Raw genomic sequence first — 19579 nt, 5'->3', positions numbered from 1 at the left:
ACAGGGAGGTGGGGGGGAGAGGGGACAGGGAGGTGGGGGAGAGAGGGGACAGGGAGGTGGGGGGGGCGAGAGGGGACAGGGAGGTGGGGGGGGCGAGAGGGGACAGGGAGGCGGGGGAGAGAGGGGACAGGGAGGTGGGGGGGGAGAGGGGACAGGGAGGTGGGGGGGGCGAGAGGGGACAGGGAGGCGGGGGGGGGGGGGAGAGGGAACAGGGAGGAGGGGGAGAGGGGAGAAGGAGGTGGGGGGGAGAGGGGACAGGGAGGAGGGGGAGAGGGGACAGGGAGGTGGGGGGGAGAGGGGACAGGGAGGTGGGGGAGAGAGGGGACAGGGAGGTGGGGGAGAGAGGGGACAGGGAGGTGGGGGAGAGAGGGGACAGGGAGGAGGGGGAGAGGGGACAGGGAGGTGGGGGGGAGAGGGGACAGGGAGGTGGGGGAGAGAGGGGACAGGGAGGTGGGGGAGAGAGGGGACAGGGAGGTGGGGGAGAGAGGGGACAGGGAGGTGGGGGGAGAGAGGGGACAGGGAGGTGGGGGGGGAGAGGGAACAGGGAGGTGGGAGGGAGAGGGGACAGGGAGGTGGGGGGAGAGGAGACAGGGAGGTGGGGGGGAGAGGGGACAGGGAGGGGGGGGGAGAGGGATGGGGAGGATGCTGGGTAAATACAAACTATGTACAAACGCTCGTACACCCCGAGCCGGAGTCAGCGACGACAACAAAAGGTTTCCATCCTGTTCAAGTCCTACATTTGGAATAATTGCTCCCTTTTCAGAATGAAAGCATCTCTCACTCCCCACCCCCCCACCCAACACACAACGTCAGGGTCCATGGGGACGGCCCGTATCCACCAGCCACGTTCCCTCGTATCACAACCGGGCCAAGTGCAGCAAACCTCTGGACTCCTGGGCCTGGACTGCGACCCTTGCCGAGGAGGGCGAGTGTGAGAGGGGAGGGCGAGTGTGAGAGGGCGAGTGCGAGTGTGAGAGGGCGAGTGCGAGAGGAGAGGGCGAGTGTGAAGGGAGGGCGAGTGTGAGAGGGGAGGACGAGTGTGAGAGGGGAGGACGAGTGTGAGGGGAGGGCGAGTGTGAGGGGAGGGCGAATGTGAGAGGGGAGGGCGAGTGAGAGAGGGGAGGGCGAGTGTGAGAGGGGAGGGCGAGTGTGAGAGGGGAGGGCGAGTGAGAGGGCGAGTGTGAGGGGGAGGACGAGTGTGAGAGGAGGGCAAGTGTGAGGGGAGGGCGAGTGTGAGGGGAGGGCGAATGTGAGAGGGGAAGGCGAGTGTGAGAGGGGAAGGCAAGTGAGAGGGCGAGTGTAAGGGGAGGGCGAGTGAGAGGGGAGGGCGAGTGAGAGGGGAGGGCGAGTGAGAGGGGAGGGCGAGTGTGAGGGCGAGTGTGAGGGGAAGGCGAGTGTGAGGGGAGGGCGAGTGTGAGGGGGGGCGAGTGAGAGAGGGGAGGGCGAGTGTGAGAGGGCGAGTGTGAGAGGGCGAGCGTGAGAGGGGAGGGCGAGCGTGAGAGGGGAGGGCGAGTGTGAGAGGGGAAGGCGAGTGTGAGAGGGGAAGGCGAGTGTGAGAGGGGAAGGCGAGTGTGAGAGGGGAAGGCGAGTGTGGGAGGGCGAGTGAGCGAGGGGAGGGCGAGCGTGAGAGGGGAGGGCGAGTGTGAGAGGGGAGGGCGAGTGAGAGGGCGAGTGTGAGAGGGGAGGGTGAGTGTGAGGGGGGGGCGAGTGTGAGGGGAGGGCGAGTGTGAGGGGAGGGCGAGTGTGAGAGGGCGAGTGTGAGAGGGGAGGGCGAGTGTGAGAGGGGAGGGCGAGTGAGAGGGCGAGTGTGAGGGGAGGGCGAGTGTGAGGGGAGGGCGAGCGTGAGAGGGGAGGGCGAGTGTGAGAGGGGAGGGCGAGTGTGAGAGGGGAGGGCGAGTGAGAGGGCGAGTGTGAGAGGGGAGGGTGAGTGTGAGGGGGGGGCGAGTGTGAGGGGAGGGCGAGTGTGAGAGGGCGAGTGTGAGAGGGGAGGGCGAGTGTGAGGGGGGTGGCGAGTGTGAGGGGGGTGGCGAGTGTGAGAGGGCGAGTGTGGGAGGGCGAGAGAGGGCGAGTGAGCGAGGGGAGGGCGAGTGTGAGACGGGAGGGCGAGTGTGAGACGGGAGGGTGAGTGTGAGAGGGGAGGGCGAGTGTGAGAGGGCGAGTGCGAGAGGGGTTTGCGAGTGTGAGGGGAGGGCGAGTGAGGGCGAGTGTGAGAGGGGAGGGCGAGTGAGAGGGCGAGTGTGAGAGGGGAGTGTGAGGGGAGGGCGAATGTGAGGGGAAGGCGAGTGTGAGGGGAGGGCGAGTGTGAGGGGAGGGCGAGTGTGAGAGGGGAAGGCGAGTGTGAGAGGGCGAGTGTGAGAGGGGAAGGCGAGTGTGAGGGGAGGGCGAGTGAGAGGGCGAGTGTGAGGGGAGGGCGATTGTGAGAGGGCGAGTGAGAGGGGAAGGCGAGTGTGAGGGGGAGTACGAGTGTGAGGGGAGGGCGAGTGTGAGAGTGGGGGGCGAGTGTGAGAGGGGAGGGCGAGTGTGAGAGGGGAGGGCGAGTGTGAGAGGGGAGGGCGAGTGTGAGAGTGGAAGTGTGAGGTATCTCACCAGCTAACACCGGTTTCCCATCATTCTCATGGTCTCAGCACCACACCGTCAGACTGCCGAGGGGGGGGCGATGGTCACGGACTGCGGGGGGTCGAGGGTCACGGACTGCGGGGGGGGGGGCGATGGTCACGGACTGCGGGGGGTCGAGGGTCACGGACTGCGGGGGGGGGGGGGCGATGGTCACGGACCGCGGGGGGGTCGAGGGTCACGGACCGCGGGGGGGTCGAGGGTCACGGACTGCGGGGGGGGCGATGGTCACGGACTGCGGGGGGGTCGAGGGTCACGGACTGCAGGGGGGCGATGGTCACGGACTGCGGGGGGGGTCGAGGGTCACGGACTGCGGGGGGGTCGAGGGTCACGGACTGCGGGGGGGTCGAGGGTCACGGAAAGCGGGGGGGTCGAGGGTCACGGACTGCGGGGGGGGGGGCGATGGTCACGGACCGCGGGGGGGTCACGGACTGCGGGGGGTCGAGGGTCACGGACTGCGGGGGGGTCGAGGGTCACGGACTGCGGGGGAGTCGAGGGTCACGGACTGCGGGGGGGTCGAGGGTCACGGACTGCGGGGGGGGGCGGGAGCTCGTGTGGCCGGGCTGTGCACGGGGCGAGGAAACGTGGGCACCACAGCAGGAACGAACTATAATAAAATGAGCGAACGGCTGGTGGGCAAGGCCGGAGCGAGACTTGCCGAGCTGGAAGATGATGATTGAAAGGACGGCTGGAGTCTCACATACATTCAAAATAAAACTAAAAACACACAGAGCTGAAGCTGTCTTTGTCCTGTGCCTCCCCCAGCCGGCAATTGGAAACACTTCGTCACAGAGCCCAGGTCCAGAGGAGATACATCATCGCAGACAGGATCGCAGACAGACAGGGCCCAGTCCAGACAGAGAAAAAACTCTCCAAATCTCGAGCAAAGAAATCATTTGTCGAGGAAAGTTTGCGAAAGTCCGACCGAGCTGGAAGGTCAGCACACTTGGTCTGTACAATCCCAGCGGTCAGTTGGCTGGAACTGAGGCCGGACGGTCCCCTCGGTCAGCAAACTCCGGCCCTTTCCAATCCTCCTGGGAGGCTGTGTACAGACAGGAAAACAAGGTCAGCCCCCGAGGGACAATTCCCCACAATTCCCCCCCCCCCCCACTTCCCCCCAAACCCCCACACTTCCCCCAAACCCCCACACTTCCCCCAAAACCCCCACACTTCCCCCAAAACCCCCACACTTCCCCCCAAAACCCCTTCCCCGCAAACTCCCCCCCCACTTCCCCCCAAACCCCCAACACTTCCCCCAAACCCCCCACACTTCTCCCACCACACTTCCCCCACGCTTCCCCCCAAACCCCCCACACTTCCCCCCAGATCCCCACCACACACTTCCCCAAACCCCCCACACTTCCCCCCAGACCCCCACACACTTCCCCAAAACCCCACTTCCCCCAAATCCCCCACACTTCTCCCAGAACCTCCCACACTTCCCCCAGAACCCCCCACACTTCCCCCCCAGACCCCCCCCAACACCCCACACACTTCCCCCAAAACCCCCCACACTTCCCCAAAACCCCCCCACACTTCCCCCAACCCCCCACACTTCTCCCACCACACTTCTCCCAACCCCCCCCATGCTTCCCCCCAAACCCCCCACACTTCCCCCCAGATCCCCACACACTTCCCCCAAACCCCCCACACTTCTCCCAGATCCTCCCACACTTCCCCCAAACCCCCCACACTTCCCCTCCCCACTTCCCCCAAACCCCCCAGACTTCCCCCAGACTTCCCCCCCATCTTCCCCCAAACCCCCCACACTTCCCCCACACACTTCCCCCCAGACCCTCCCACACTTTCCCCCCAACCCCCCCCCACACTTTCCCTCCTGCTCCATTTCCCCACACACCCCACACTCAGTAATTCTCATACTTCATTCAATGATCGCCCTTCAGGTGCACCTCTCTGTGCCCCCACTCCCGCCAGCACATACCCAGCTCACTCTCCGTCTGCTGGCTGTCTCCGGGATGGGGAGATGCACCACCTCTCCCTCTCCCTCTCCCTCCTGCTCGGTGAGGAGAAACTCCTCCGGGGGCCAGCGAAGCTCCCCGCTCTCCACCTCACTCACATCTGTCGGCTCCACTACGATGGATGGGAGGCGGTCCTTGAGTTTGCAGTGACCCTCGTACGAATCACAGGGATCGGGGAAGATCTAGGGGAGAGAGAGAGAAAGCGAGTGAGGGAGACAGAGCGAGAGAGAGAGACAGCGAGAGAGAGAGAGAGAGACAGAGAGAGAGAGAGAGACAGCAAGCGAGGGAGACAGAGCGAGAGAGAGAGACAGCGAGCGAGGGAGACAGAGAGAGCAAGGGAGACAGAGAGAGAGAGAGACACAGAGAGAGAGAGAGAGAGCGAGGGAGACAGAGAGAGCAAGGGAGACAGAGAGAGCAAGGGAGACAGAGAGAGAGAGAGAGACAGCAAGCGAGGGAGACAGAGCGAGAGAGAGACACAGAGAGAGAGAGAGAGAGAGAGCGAGGGAGACAGAGACAGCAAGGGCGACAGAGAGAGAGAGAGAGAGAGAGAGACAGCAAGCGAGGGAGACAGAGCGAGAGAGAGACACAGAGAGAGAGAGAGAGCGAGGGAGACAGAGAGAGCAAGGGAGACAGAGAGAGAGAGAGAGAGCGCGAGCGAGGGAGACAGAGAGAGCAAGAGAGACAGAGAGAGAGAGAGAAACAGAGAGAGAAACAGAGAGAGAGAGAGATAGAGAGAGACAGAGACAGTTAGAGAGAGAGAGACAGAGACAGATAGAGGGAGAGAGAGAGAGAGAGAGAGACAGACAGATAGCGAGAGAGTGAGAGTGTGAGGACCATTGAAGTTCAATTGCCCGTTCTGCTATTGGGCAACGCAAGAACATAAGAAATAGGAGGAGTGGGCCATTCGGCCCCTCGAGTCTGCTCCGCCATTTAATAAGATCATGGCTGATCCGATCATGGTCTCAGCTCCACTTCCCCGCCCGCTCCCCATAATCCTTCACTCCCTTATCGCTCAAAAATCTGTCTATCTCCACCTTAAATATATTCAATGACCCAGCCTCCACAGCTCTCTGGGGCAGAGAATTCCACAGATTTACAACCCTCTGAGAGAAGAAATTCCTCCTCATCTCAGTTCTAAATGGGCGGCCTCTTATTCTGAACCCAGGTTTATTCTAGCAGATGCCCCCCTCCTCATCGAAACCCCCCACCTCACTCCGACTGGCCTCACTCCTCAACCCACATCCCCCTCATTCCCCTCGACCCCCCACCCCCAGCATCGCCCTCGACCTCCCACCCCCACAACCTCCCTTATTCCTTGACCCCCCCCACCCCCTCGTATCCCCTCAATCCTCGTATCTCCCTCGACCTCCCATCCCCCTCGACCCCCCCATGCCCCCCAACCCACCTCGACCCCTCCACCCCGTATCCCCCTCCACCCACCATGCCCGTCGACCCCCACAATCCCCCAGGAGGCAATGGACGGGAAGGGGCTGGGTTACCAGGAGTGCAAAGTGCACTGACAACCAGGAATGAGTGAGCTTTCAACATGTCCGAGCAATGTATCGCTGATCAGTGAGGTCACGGAGAGACATTAAAAGGTCAACACATTGTACGAATAATGAGGGGATAATTTTACAGAGCAATTACAACAGGGAAAGAGGCCATTTAGTCCCACCAATCCGTGCTGGTATTTATCCCCCAGTCTCGAGGGATGGGAGAGGCCAGGAGAAGGAATGTGAGAGAAACGGGAAACCAGTCTGCAAACGTGTAACAGAAACAGGAACTGTCATATATTTAACTATCAGTGTAACCCATGTATAAACTGACCTAAGTTGTACACCTTGAGAACATTGACCACTAGGTGGTGAACTTGTGGGAGACACTCCTAAACTGGACTTTCAGGTATAAAAGGGGAAGCTCTACCCACCTTCATCACTTGAGGTCTTGGTAATAAAGGTAACTGGTCACAGAGTGACCTTCTCTCAAGTATGGGCCTCGTGTGCATTTATACTGTGTAGTAAGGACATATCATTGGCGACGAGAAACTGGGATTTAAACCACGCGAGCATGGCCACTAGCAGCACAGACGAGAGGTACTGTGTTGGTGATGATTGGGACGACTTTATTGAGAGACTACAGCAAAGTTTTGTCACTGAGGAATGGTTGGGACAGGATTCGGCCGACAAACACAGGGCTCATCTCCTGACGGTTTGTGGATCCAGGATGTACTCCCTGATGAAAGACCTTCTAGCGCCAGAGAAGCCGGCGGACAAGACGTTCGAAGAGCTCAGTAAGTTGATCGGGGAACACTTTAAACCGGCGAGCAGCCTGCACATGGCGAGACACCGATTTTACACGCACCGGCGGTGAGAAGGGCAAAGCGTTCCAGACTTCGTGGCAGACCTCCGGCGACTGGTGAGCCTATGTAAGTTCCCAGATACATGCAGAGCGGAGATGCTGCGAGACTTTTTTTATTGAGGGCATCGGGCACGCTGGGGTTTTCAGGAAACTGATTGAGACCAAAGACTTGACCTTGGAAGCAGCGGCTCTGATAGCCCAGACATTTATCTCAGGGGAGGAAGAGACCAGAATAATGTATGACAAAAATCTTGGCTCAAATGCAGCAAACAACCAGGGAGTCAACATTGTTAATGCGGCACACAGTTCTCTAGGCAGACAAGGGCAATCGGACATGCCCGAGCATGTAGCCGAACCCAAAGGGGGAATTCAACAGAGACAATGGCAAGTTGAACGGCGATTCATGCCATCGCAATGGACAATGCGGCCAGTAATGGGGCCATCAACACCTGTTAATGGTGCACTTAAGGACAGTTACAGAGACAGTCAGAGACGATTGACTGGTAATGGACCTTTTGTTTCCAACAATGGGGCCTCCAGCTCATGCTGGAGGTGTGCAGGCAAACACCCAGCCAGAGCTTGCAGGTATCAGAAACTGCAACGTCAGCGGTCACTTGGCGTGTATGTGCAGGAAGTCTGCAGCCAGGTTGATGTACGAGGAGGATGGGCCCGATGTGAGCCCTACGAGGCCAAATGGACACTGGGGGAAATCGCTGGAAGCTAAAGTTCAGCGAGTTCATGTGGAGCACATATACAGTTCATACACCAGGACGCCACCGATAATGATGAAAGTGCTCCTCAATGGCATCCCAGTATTAATGGAGCTAGACACGGGGGCCAGCCAGTCCCTGATGAGTATCAAACAGTTCGAAAGGTTGTGGGTGTCCAAGGCCAGGAGGCCAAAATTATTGCCGATTGACGCACAGCTACGGACATATATAAAGGAGATCATTCCGGTGCTAGGCAGCGCCACGGTAGTCGTGACCCACAAAGATTCGGAGAACAGGTTGCCACTCTGGATTGTCCCAGGGGACGGTCCCGCACTACTGGGGAGGAGTTGGCTTGCTGTCATGAACTGGAAATGGGGCGATGTCAATGCAATTTCCTCTGTGGAGCGAGTATCATGCTCACAGGTCCTGGACAAATTTGACTCATTATTTCAACCCGGCATCGGCACTTTCATGGGGGCCAAGGTAGTGATTCACATAAACCCAGACGCCAGGCCAGTACACCACAAGGCCAGAGTGGTGCCGTACGTGATGCGGGAAAAGATAGAAGGCGAATTGGACCGCCTGCTGAGGGAAGACATCATCTCGCCAGTCGAATTCAGTGACTGGGCGAGCCCGATCGTGCCGGTGCTCAAGGCGGAAGGGTCGGTCAGGATATGTGGTGATTACAAGGCCACCATCAATCGGTTGTCACTCCAAGACCAGTACCCGCTACCGAGAGCGGAGGACCTCTTTGCGACGCTATCCGGTGGCAAACTTTTTTCAAAATTGGACCTGACCTCAGCTTACATGACCCAGGAGCTGGCGAGTGAGTCGAAGAAGCTGACCACCATCACGACACGAGGGGTTGTTTGAGTACAACAGATGTCCGTTCTGGATTCGTTCGGCCGCCGCGATCTTCCAACGAAATATGGAAAGCCTCCTCAAGTCGATTCCAAGGACGGTGGTTTTTCAGGACGACATCCTCATCACAGGTTACGATACTGAAGAACACCTCCACAACCTGGAGGAGGTGCTACGCAGACTGGACCGGGTAGGTCTGCGACTGAAAAAGGTGAAGTGCGTCTTCCTAGCTCCAGAGGTAGAATTCCTGGGGATGAGGGTAGCAGCAGACGGGATCAGCCCTACTGCATCCAAAACAGAAGCGATCTAGAGAGCACCCAGACCCCGCAACACAACGGAGCTGCGTTCGTTCCTGGGACTCCTGAATTATTTTGGTCATTTTTTTCCCAAACTGAGCACGCTGTTAGAGCCGCTACATGTGCTCCTACGCAAAGGTCGTGATTGGGTCTGGGGGGTCAGCCAGGAAAGGGCTTTTGATGGAGTATAATAAGTTGCGTGCTCTAACAAACTGTTAACGTTATATGACCCATGTAAGAAACTTGTGTTAACGTGCGATGCATCGTCCTATGGTGTCGGGTGTGTGTTGCAGCATGTCAATGCCAATGGTCAGTTACAGCTGGTAGCTTATGCCTCCAGAAGTCTGTCCCAGGCAGAAAGGGGCTACGGGATGGTAGAAAAGGAGGCGCTCGCATGTGTATATGCAGTAAAAAAAAATGCACCAGTACTTGTTTGGCAGGAAATTTGAGCTGGAGACAGATCACAAATCCCTAACGTCCCTTTTGGCCGACAACAAGGCCATAAATGCCAATGCATCGGCCCGCATACAGAGGTGGGCACTCACGTTAGTCGCCTATGACTACACAATTTGGCACAGACCAGGCACCGAAAACTGCGCCGATGCACTCAGCAGGCTCCCACTAGCCACCACTGAAGGGGCTACCGAGCATGGTGCTGAGATGGTCATGGCTGTTGAAGCTTTCGAAAGCGAAGGCTCACCCGTGACAGCCCGTCAGATTAAAGTCTGGACAAATAAAGACCCGCTATTGTCTCTAGTCAAGAAATGTGTCCTGAATGGGGACTGGGCAGCCACGTACAGGGTATGCCCTGAGAAATTTAAACCATTTCACAGGCGCAAGGATGAACTCTCGATTCAGGCCGATTGCCTACTGTGGGGAAACCGCGTAGTCATGCCCCAGATGGGCAGAAAGGTGTTCATCAGAGAACTCCACAATGAGCACCCGGGCATTGTCATGATGAAGGCAATTGCCAGGTCACACGTTTGGTGGCCAGGGATAGATGCAGACCTGGAACTTTGTGTTCGCAGATGCAACACGTGTGCCCAGCTGGGCAATGCGCCCAGGGGAGCCTCCCTTAGCCCCTGGTCCTGGCCCACCAAGCCATGGTCATGCATCCACGTGGACTACGCAGGTCCTTTCATGGGAAAAATGTTTTTGGTTGTAGTAGACGCCTACTCCAAATGGATTGAGTGTGCCATTTTAAATTCAAGCACATCCTCTGCCACGGTAGAAAGTCTACGGGCAATGTTCGCCGCCCACGGTCTACCGGATGTCTTGGTCACCGACAATGGCCCGTGCTTCACAAGCACTGAATTCCAGGACTTCATGGCAGGCAATGGAATTAACCATGTCAGAACGGCACCGTTCAAGCCGGCCTCAAACGGCCAGGCGGAACGAGCAGTGCAGATAATCAAACAGGGGATGCTCAGATTCCAAGGGGGTTCCATACAAACCCGCTTATCACGCCTCCTGTTGGCCAATAGATCCCGACCACACTCGCTCACAGGGGTTCCACCCGCAGAGCTGCTAATGAAAAGGACGCTCAAAACCCGGCTATCCCTTATACACCCCACCATGAAAGAAAGTGTTGAGAGCAGGCGTCAGTCACAATATCACTACCATGACAGGAATGCGAGGGCGCGATGTATTGATGTCAATGACCCTGTTTTTGTCCTTAATTACACTGCAGGGCCCAATAGGCTCGCAGGCACTGTGGTTGCCAAAGAGGGAAATAGGATTCTGGTCGTTAAACTTACCAATGGACAAATCTGCTGCAAACACGTGGATCAAACAAAAAGGAGGTTCAGCAACCCCATAGAAGAAGCAGAGGAAGAACACGATATAGAGTTTACTCCACCACAGGTGACCGAACACCGGAACCAAAGGGAGGAGAGCCCAGTCACTGTGGGCAGTCCGGACAGGCCTGAGGCACCGCAAACAGCAGACACTCAGGCCAGCGCCCAACAACCGGAGCCCCAACTCAGGCACTCTACAAGGGAGTGTAAACCACCAGAGAGACTCAACCTGTGATCCCAATAAGACTTTGGGGGGGAGGTGATGTCATGTATTCAACCAGCATTGTAACCCATGTATAAACTGACCTAAGTTGTACCCCGTGAGAACATTGACTACAAGGTGGTAAACTTGTGGGAGACACTCCTAACCCGGACTTTCAGTCCCGGTTCAATATCTCACTCTGCACCACCACCCCCTCTCCACGTTGCTGCCCGTTACTGGCTTCTGCGCTGGACTGTCACTTTAAGATCGGCTAGTTTAGTTGGCACAGATCGCTGTAGTCTGAATGTGGATCTAAGTTGGGCTCTGTACTCTCTGGCCTGGGAATAGGGAATGGTGATGAGAAGAATTTATTGTTTTTGTTACTGTAGATGTTGCCATAGTAACTCACGCAAATGATCATTCAGTTTCGGGTTTTAAGAAGCCTTCTTAAAGGCAGAAAAAAATCAAAGAGCAAGTTATTATTTAAATGGAGAAAGATTGCAAAGTGCCGCAGTACAGCGGGACCTGGGGGTACTTGTGCATGAAACACAAAAGGATAGTATGCAGGTACAGCAAGTGATCAGGAAGGCCAATGGTATCTTGGTATTGGTGAGGCCACACCTGGAATACTGCGTGCAGTTTTGGTTTCCAAATTTAGCAAAGGATATACTTGCTCTGGAGGCAATTGAGAGAAGGTTCACTCGGTTGATTCCGGGGATGAGGGGGTTGACTTATGAGGAAAGGTTGAGGAGGTTGGGCCTCTACTCATTGGAATTCAGAAGAATGAGAGGTGATCTTATCGAAACGTATCAGATTATGAAGGGACTTAACAGGGTGGATGCAGAGAGGATGTTTCCACTGATGGGGGAGACTAGAACTAGGGGGCATGGTCTTAGAATAAGGGGCCGCCCATTTAAAACTGAGATGAGGAGAAATTTCTTCTCAGAGGGGTGTAAATCTGTGGAATTCTCTGCCTCAGAGAGCTGTGGAAGCCGGGACATTGAATATATTTAAGACAGAAATAGACAGTTTCTTAACCGATAAGGGAATAAGGGATTATGGGGAGCAGGCAGGGAAGTGGAGCTGAGTCCATGATCAGATCAGCTGCGATGGTATTAAATGGCGGAGCAGGCTCGAGGGGCCGTATGGCCTACTCCTGCTCCTATTTCTTATGTTCTGGTGTTTGTTGAAATGGCCGCCAGGATCCGAAAGGGGTCGCTTCGTGATTCCTGGGATGGGGGGAGCTGGTGGCTGGGGTCTCTTGCTCCGGCCCACAGTAACTGCGTTTATGGGGAAAGTGGGGAGCAGCTTTGAGCCACAGGGCACGTACCGTGGGCAGAGCAATCTCTTGGGCTAGTCCCTGGTCACCTGAGGGGGTTGGTGAGGAATTCTGCAGCTTGGCCTGAGTATTCCAGCTCTCCCAAGGAAGTACGTGGGTGCGGGGAGTGTCTGTACCAGGGCTGGACGCTACAGGCTGCGTTGTACAGTGGGTGCTGCCTGTCTGACAGTTGTGTCCTGTCCCCCCCAACAATGGCCCAGCTCTGGGATACAGGTCAGTGAGGGGCAGGGTTCCACCCCCTGCTCTGTGCACAGCTCCCTGGACCAACGAGTGGCACAAAGAAATCAGCCCTTTAACTGGCTGCACCACCCATTCTCCACCCGTGCACTGTTACTTCTATTGCAAAGCACGGCCACGCAGCTTAAAGGGAAAATGGGTTCGGGCTACTGATTACTGTCCAGTGCCTATTGCTAGAAAGTGTGCGCGAAAGGGCATGCGCGAGAGAGTGTGTGTAAGAAAGAGTGTATGTGAGAGAGTGAGAGAGAGAGAGAGAGAATGAATGTGTGTGTGTGAGAGTGTGAGTAAGAACATAACACAAGAAATAGGAGCAGGAGTCGGCCATTTGGGCCCTCAAGCCTGCTCCGCCATTTAATACCATCATGGCTGATCCGATCATGGACTCAGCTCCACTTCCCCGCCCACTCCCTATAACCCCTTATCCCCTTATTGCTCAAAATTCTGTCTATCTCCGCCTTAAATATATTCAATGTCCCGGCCTCCACAGCTCTCTGGGACAGAGAATTCCACAGATTTACAACCCTCAGAGAAGAAATTCCTCATCTCAGTTTTAAATGGGCGGCCCCTTATTCTAAGACCATGCCCCCTAGTTCTAGTCTCCCCCATCAGTGGAAACATCCTCTCTGCATCCACCTTTTCAAGCCCCCTCATAATCTTATACGTTTCGATAAGATCACCTCTCATTCATCTGAACTTCAATGAGTAGAGGCCCAACCTACTCAACCTTTCCTCATAAGTCAACCCCCTCATCCCCGGAATCAACCGAGTGAACCTTCTCTGAACTGCCTCCAATACAAGTATATCCTTTCGTAAATATGGAAACCAAAACTGCACGCAGTATTCCAGGTGTGGCCTCACCAATACCCTGTATAACTGCACGCAGTACTCCAGGTGTGGCCTCACCAATACCCTGTATAACTGCACGCAGTACTCCAGATGTGGCCTCACCAATACCCTGTATAACTGCATGCAGTACCCCAGGTGTGGCCTCACCAATACCCTGTATAGTTGTAGCAGGAGTTTTCTGCTTTTATACTCCATCCCCTTTGCAATAAAGGCCAAGATACCATTGGCCTTCCTGATCACTTGCTGTACCTGCATACTCACTTTTTGTGTTTCATGTACAAGTACCCCCAGGTCCCGCTGTACTGCGGCACTTTGCAATTTTTCTCCATTTAAATTATAATTTGCTTTTCTATTTTTTTCTGTCAAAGTGGATAACCTCACATTTTCCCACAGTATACTCCATCTGCCAAATTTTTGCTCACTCACTTAGCCTGTCTAAGGGAGTTACACAGTTTGAGGATGTAACTAGTAGAGTGGACAAGGAGAACTAGTGGATGTGGTGTATTTGGACTTTCAAAAGGCTTTTGACAAGGTCCCACACAAGAGATTGGTGTGCAAAATCAAAGCACATGGTATTGCGGGTAATGTACTGACGTGGATAGAGAACTGGTTGGCAGACAGGAAGCAGAGAGTCGGGATAAACGGGTCCTTTTCAGAATGGCAGGCAGTGACTAGTGGAGTACCGCAGGGCTCAGTGCTGGGACCCCAGCTCTTTACAATATACATTAATGATTTAGATGAAGGAATTGAGTGTAATATCTCCAAATTTGCAGATGACACTAAACTGGGTGGCGGTGTGAGCTGTGAGGAGGACGCTAAAAGGCTGCAGGGTGACTTGGACAGGTTAGTTGAGTGGGCAAATGCATGGCAGATGCAGTATAATGTGGATAAATGTGAGGTTATCAACTTTTGGGGGCAAAAACACGAAGGCAGAATATTATCTGAATGGCGGCAGATTAGGAAAAGAGGAGGTGCAACGAGACCTGGGTGTCATGGTACATCAGTCATTGAAAGTTGGCATGCAGGTACAGCAGGCGGTGAAGAAGGTAAATGGTATGTTGGCCTTCATAGCGAGGGGATTTGAGTATAGGAGCAGGGAGGTCTTACTACAGTTGTACAGGGCCTTGGTGAGGCCTCACCTGGAATATTGTGTTCAGTTTTGGTCTCCTAATCTGAGGAAGGACGTTCTTGCTGTTGAGGGAGTGCAGCGAAGGTTCACCAGACTGATTCCCGGGATGGCAGGACTGACATATGAGGAGAGACTGGATCGACTGGGCCTATATACACTGGAGTTTAGAAGGATGAGAGGGAATCTCTTGGAACCTTATAAGATTCTGACGGGACTGGACAGGTTAGATGCGGGAAGAATGTTCCCGATGATGGGGAAGTCCAAAACCAGGGGACACAGTCTTAGGATAAGGGGTAGGCCATTTAGGACTGAGATGAGGAGAAACTTCTTCACTCAGAGAGTTGTTAACCTGTGCAATTCCCTACCGCAGAGAGTTGTTGAGGCCAGTTCATTGGATACATTCAAGAGGGAGTTAGATGTGGCCCTTAGGGCTAAAGGGATCAAGGGGTATGGAGAGAAAGCAGGAAAGGGGTACTGAGGGAATGATCAGCCATGATCTTATTGAATGGTGGTGCAGGCTCGAAGGGCCGAATAGCCTACTCCTGCACCTATTTTCTATGTTTCTATGTTTCTATGTCTATATCCCTTTGCAGATTTTTTGTGTCCTCCTCACAACTTGCTTTCCCACCCATCTTTGTATCATCAGCTAACTTGGCTACATTACACTCGGTCCCTTCATCCAAGTCATTAATATAGATTGTAAATAGTTGAGGCCCCAGCACTGATCCCTGCGGCACCCGCATTGTTAATGTTAGCCAATCCTGAATCCATGCTAATGTATTACCCCCAACCCTATGAACTTTTATCATCTGCATGTGACACCTTATCAAATGCCTTCTGGAAATCCAAATACACCACGTCCACTGGTTCCCCTTTATCCACCCTGCTCGTTACATCCTCAAAGAACTCCAGCAAGTCTGTCAAACATGATTTCCCTTTTATAAAACCATGCTGGCTCTGCTTGATTTCATTATGATTTTCTAAATGTCCCACTACAGCTTCCTTAATAATGGACTCCAGCATTTTCCCAACGACAGATGTCAGGCTAACTGGCCTGTAGTTTCCTGCTTTCTGTCTGCCTCCTTTTTTAAAAAAAAATAAGGGTGTTACATTTGCGGTTTTCCAATCCGCTGGGAGCCCCAGAATCCAGGGAACTTTGGTAGATTACAACCAATGCATCCACTATCTCCGCAGCCACTTCTTTTAAGACCCTAGGATTCAAGCTCCAGGGAACTTGTCCGCCTATAGTCCCATTATTTTACCGAGTACTGCTTCTTTAGTGATAGTGATTGTATTAATCACTATCCCTCCGTATAGTTCCTTGATTATCCACTATTGGGAGTGTGTGTGTGTGCGCGCGAGAGTGCGAGAGAGTGTGAGAGTGAGAGAGTGCATGTGGGCGCGTGCACCTGAGCAGATCACCTTGCCCCACTTGGTTGTGGAGATCTGCTCCTGGGCTCAGCCAGCCTGCAGATCACCACCCGGGACAGATACGGGACCAATGGTCGCCACCCCTGCCCCAGACTTTGCCCCTGCCACTCCCCACCCCTTCCCCCTTGTCTCGGCCTCCCCCCGGTCTGGGACCCACCTTCCCCCCCCCGGTCTGGGCCTCAGCCTGCCGACCTACCTGGAAGGGCAGCCTGTTGTCATCGTGCTTGAGGGCCATTTCCTCCACTGAGGGTTTGCAGCTGCTGATCATCATGTCGGTCATAGTGGCGTCTTTGCTCAGTGTCCTGAGAAAGGGAGGGAGAGGCACCATCCTGTTAGAGCTGGCCACAGAGCCACCGCTTCCTTCCCCACAGAGCCACATTGGCCCTATAAATGTGGGCAACACGAAGCTACCAACCCATTCACCCTCTGTCCCCCCCCCCCCCCCCGGGTACAGGACCAGTCTCTCATGGGGTGGGAACCCCATGGGCCTGGGGTAATTCCGACACAGGCTAATCCACCTGAGGAGCAATGGGAGAGATTAGGCGCAGGATAAAGCTCCATCTGTGAGCTGTGAGAGAGAGAGAGGGACCAGCGAGTCAGGGAGGACGGTGGGCCTGAAGTGGGTCGGGCCGCGATGTGACATCCCATTATTGGTTGTGTGGCCTGAGGGCTCGGAGTGGTTAGTGAGGCCTGAGGGCTCGGAGTGGTTAGTGCGGCCTGAGGGCTCGGAGTGGTTAGTGAGGCCTGAGGGCTCGGAGTGGTTAGTGCGGCCTGAGGGCTCGGAGTGGTTAGTGAGGCCTGAGGGCTCGGAGTGGTTAGTGAGGCCTGAGGCCTCGGAGTGGTTAGTGCGGCCTGAGGGCTCGGAGTGGTTAGTGCGGCCTGAGGGCTCGGAGTGGTTAGTGAGGCCTGAGGGCTCGGAGTGGTTAGTGAGGCCTGAGGCCTCGGAGTGGTTAGTGCGGCCTGAGGGCTCGGAGTGGTTAGTGAGGCCAGAGGGCTCGGAGTGGTTAGTGAGGCCTGAGGGCTCGGAGTGGTTAGTGAGGCCTGAGGGCTCGGAGTGGTTAGTGAGGCCTGAGGCCTCGGAGTGGTTAGTGAGGCCTGAGGCCTCGGAGTGGTTAGTGAGGCCTGAGGCCTCGGAGTGGTTAGTGAGGCCTGAGGGCTCGGAGTGGTGAGTGAGGCCTGAGGCCTCGGAGTGGTTAGTGAGGCCTGAGGGCTCGGAGTGGTTAGTGAGGCCTGAGGGCTCGGAGTGGTGAGTGAGGCCTGAGGCCTCGGAGTGGTTGGTGAGGCCTGAGGGCTCGGAGTGGTTAGTGAGGCCTGAGGGCTCGGAGTGGTGAGTGAGGCCTGAGGGCTCGGAGTGGTGAGTGAGGCCTGAGGGCTCGGAGTGGTTAGTGAGGCCTGAGGCCTCGGAGTGGTTAGTGAGGCCTGAGGGCTCGGAGTGGTTAGTGAGGCCTGAGGGCTCGGTGAGTGAGGCCTGAGGGCTCGGAGTGGTTAGTGAGGCCTGAGGGCTCGGAGTGGTGAGTGAGGCCTGAGGGCTCGGTGAGTGAGGCCTGAGGCCTCGGAGTGGTTAGTGAGGCCTGAGGCCTCGGAGTGGTGAGTGAGGCCTGAGGGCTCGGAGTGGTGAGTGAGGCCTGAGGGCTCGGAGTGGTTAGTGAGGCCTGAGGGCTCGGAGTGGTGAGTGAGGCCTGAGGGCTCGGAGTGGTGAGTGAGGCCTGAGGGCTCGGAGTGGTTAGTGAGGCCTGAGGCCTCGGAGTGGTTAGTGAGGCCTGAGGGCTCGGAGTGGTTAGTGAGGCCTGAGGGCTCGGAGTGGTTAGTGAGGCCTGAGGCCTCGGAGTGGTTAGTGAGGCCTGAGGCCTCGGAGTGGTTAGTGAGGCCTGAGGCCTCGGAGTGGTTAGTGAGGCCTGAGGGCTCGGAGTGGTTGGTGCAGGGCACCGGCTGCTACTGAAGCCGTTGAGCAGACAACAGACTCTTGTTGGGCATTCTGTGCATCAAAAGCCAACACACACTCACGCCTTTATTCACTGGATCATGAGCAGGCCCTGCCTGTGCGTCAGTGCCAGGGTGTCCAGGGGAGGGGGTGGTGATAGACTGCTGACCCTCCCAGGGTCTCAGTCACTCAGTGCAGGACCATCTGCATCAATTCAGTCTGCTTCGATCCCTCGCTGACAGCCCCGAGGTCCCACACAGCCTGGCAGGGGTGTACCCCGCTCTCAGACCCCCCTCCTCTCCCCTCCCCCGAATCCCCCCCGCCCCCCCCAACTCCCTCTCCCCTCTTCCCCCTCCCCTCTCCCCCCACTCCTGACACCCTCTCCTCTCCCCCCCTCCCCACCCGCTTGCCCCCCCCCCTCCCCCTCCCCTCCCCTCCCCTCCCTGACCCCCTCTCCCCCTCCCCTTCTCTCCGCCCCGCACCCCTCTTCCCCCTCCCCCCCTCCTGACCCCCTCCCCTCGCCTCCCCACCCCTCTCCTCTCGCCCCCAACCCCCTCCCCTCCATGACCCCCTCCCCTCCCCAACCCCCTCGCCCCCCTCGCCTCCCCACCCCTCTCCTCTCGCCCCCAACCCCCTCCCCTCCATGACCCCCTCCCCCCCTCAAACCCCTCTCCCTCAACCTCCTTGCCACCCCCAACTCCATCCCTCTCCCCAACTCCTGTCTGAGGCTGAACCAGACTGTTCACAACCTGGGTGTCATGTCTGACCCTGAAATGAGCTTTCGACCTCATGTCTGCAGCATAACTAAACCCGGCTATTTCCCCCTCCATAACGTCCTCCGTCTCCTCCCCTGCCTCAGCTCATCCGCTGCTGAAACCCTCATCCCTGCCTTTGTTACCTCCAGACTTGACTATTCCAACGCACTCCTGGCTGGCCTCCCACATTCTCCCTGACGTAAACTGGAGGTGTTCCAAACCTCGGCTGCCCTGTGGCCTAACTAGCATCGAGTCCTGCTCACCCATCACCCCCTGTGCTCACTGCCCCGTGTCCTAACTCTCACCCAGTCCCGCTCACCCATCACCCCCTGTGCTCACTGCCCCGTGTCCTAACTCACACCCAGTCCCACTCACCCATCACCCCCTGTGCTCACTGCAACGTGTCCTAACTCACACCCAGTCCCACTCACCCATCACCCCCTGTGCTCACTGACCCAGTGTCCTAACTCGCACCGAGTCCCACTCACCCATCACCCCCTATGCTCGCTGCCCCGTGTCCCGCTCACCCATCATCCCCTGTGCTCGCTGCCCCGTGTCCTAACTCGCACCGAGTCCTGCTCACCCATCACCCCCTGTGCTCACTGCCCCGTGTCCTAACTCTCACCCAGTCCCACTCACCCATCACCCCCTGTGCTCGCTGCCCCGTGTCCTAACTCGCACCGAGTCCCACTCACCCATCACCCCCTGTGCTCACTGACCCAGTGCCCTAACTCGCACCCAGTCCCGCTCACCCATCACCCCCTGTGCTCACTGACCCAGTGTCCTAACTCGCACCCAGTCCCGCTCACCCATCACCCCCTGTGCTCACTGACCCAGTGTCCTAACTCGCATCAAGTCCCGCTCACCCATCACCCCCTGTGCTCACTGACCTACATTGGCTCCCGGTTAAGCAATGCCTCGATTTTAAAATTCTCATCCTTGTTTACAAATCCTTCCATGGCCCTCGCCCCTCCCTATCTCTGTAACCTCCTCCAGTCCCACAACCTCCCGAGATGTCTGCGCTCCTCTAATCCTGCCCTCCTGAGCATCCCTGATTATAATCGCTCCACCATTGGTGGCCGTGCCTTCTGTTGCCTGGGGAAGTC

The 19579-nt window shown here is 56.5% G+C and overlaps 1 protein-coding gene across 3 annotated transcripts in view; it reads left to right on the top strand.

The window, feature by feature from the left end:
• Window positions 1-11066, top strand: part of cskmt (citrate synthase lysine methyltransferase) — a 15799-nt gene extending 4733 nt beyond the window's left edge. The window contains exons 3-4 of one of the 3 annotated variants that reach the window (XM_070868063.1): window positions 3379-3549; window positions 10508-11066. In XM_070868063.1, coding sequence (XP_070724164.1) covers window positions 3379-3549; window positions 10508-10848 — 512 coding nt within the window. In that variant the 3' untranslated portion in view covers window positions 10849-11066. The remainder of the gene's footprint in view (window positions 1-3378; window positions 3550-10507) is intronic. The other 2 variants (XM_070868062.1, XM_070868065.1) reach the window with 2 other exon arrangements.
• The last annotated feature ends 8513 nt before the right edge of the window (window positions 11067-19579 follow it).

Source organism: Pristiophorus japonicus, chromosome 27, assembly GCF_044704955.1.
Source record: "Pristiophorus japonicus isolate sPriJap1 chromosome 27, sPriJap1.hap1, whole genome shotgun sequence".
Classification (NCBI taxonomy): Eukaryota; Metazoa; Chordata; class Chondrichthyes; family Pristiophoridae; genus Pristiophorus; species Pristiophorus japonicus.
Note: the sequence above shows the minus strand (reverse complement) of the source record. Positions and strands in the feature narration are given on the sequence as shown.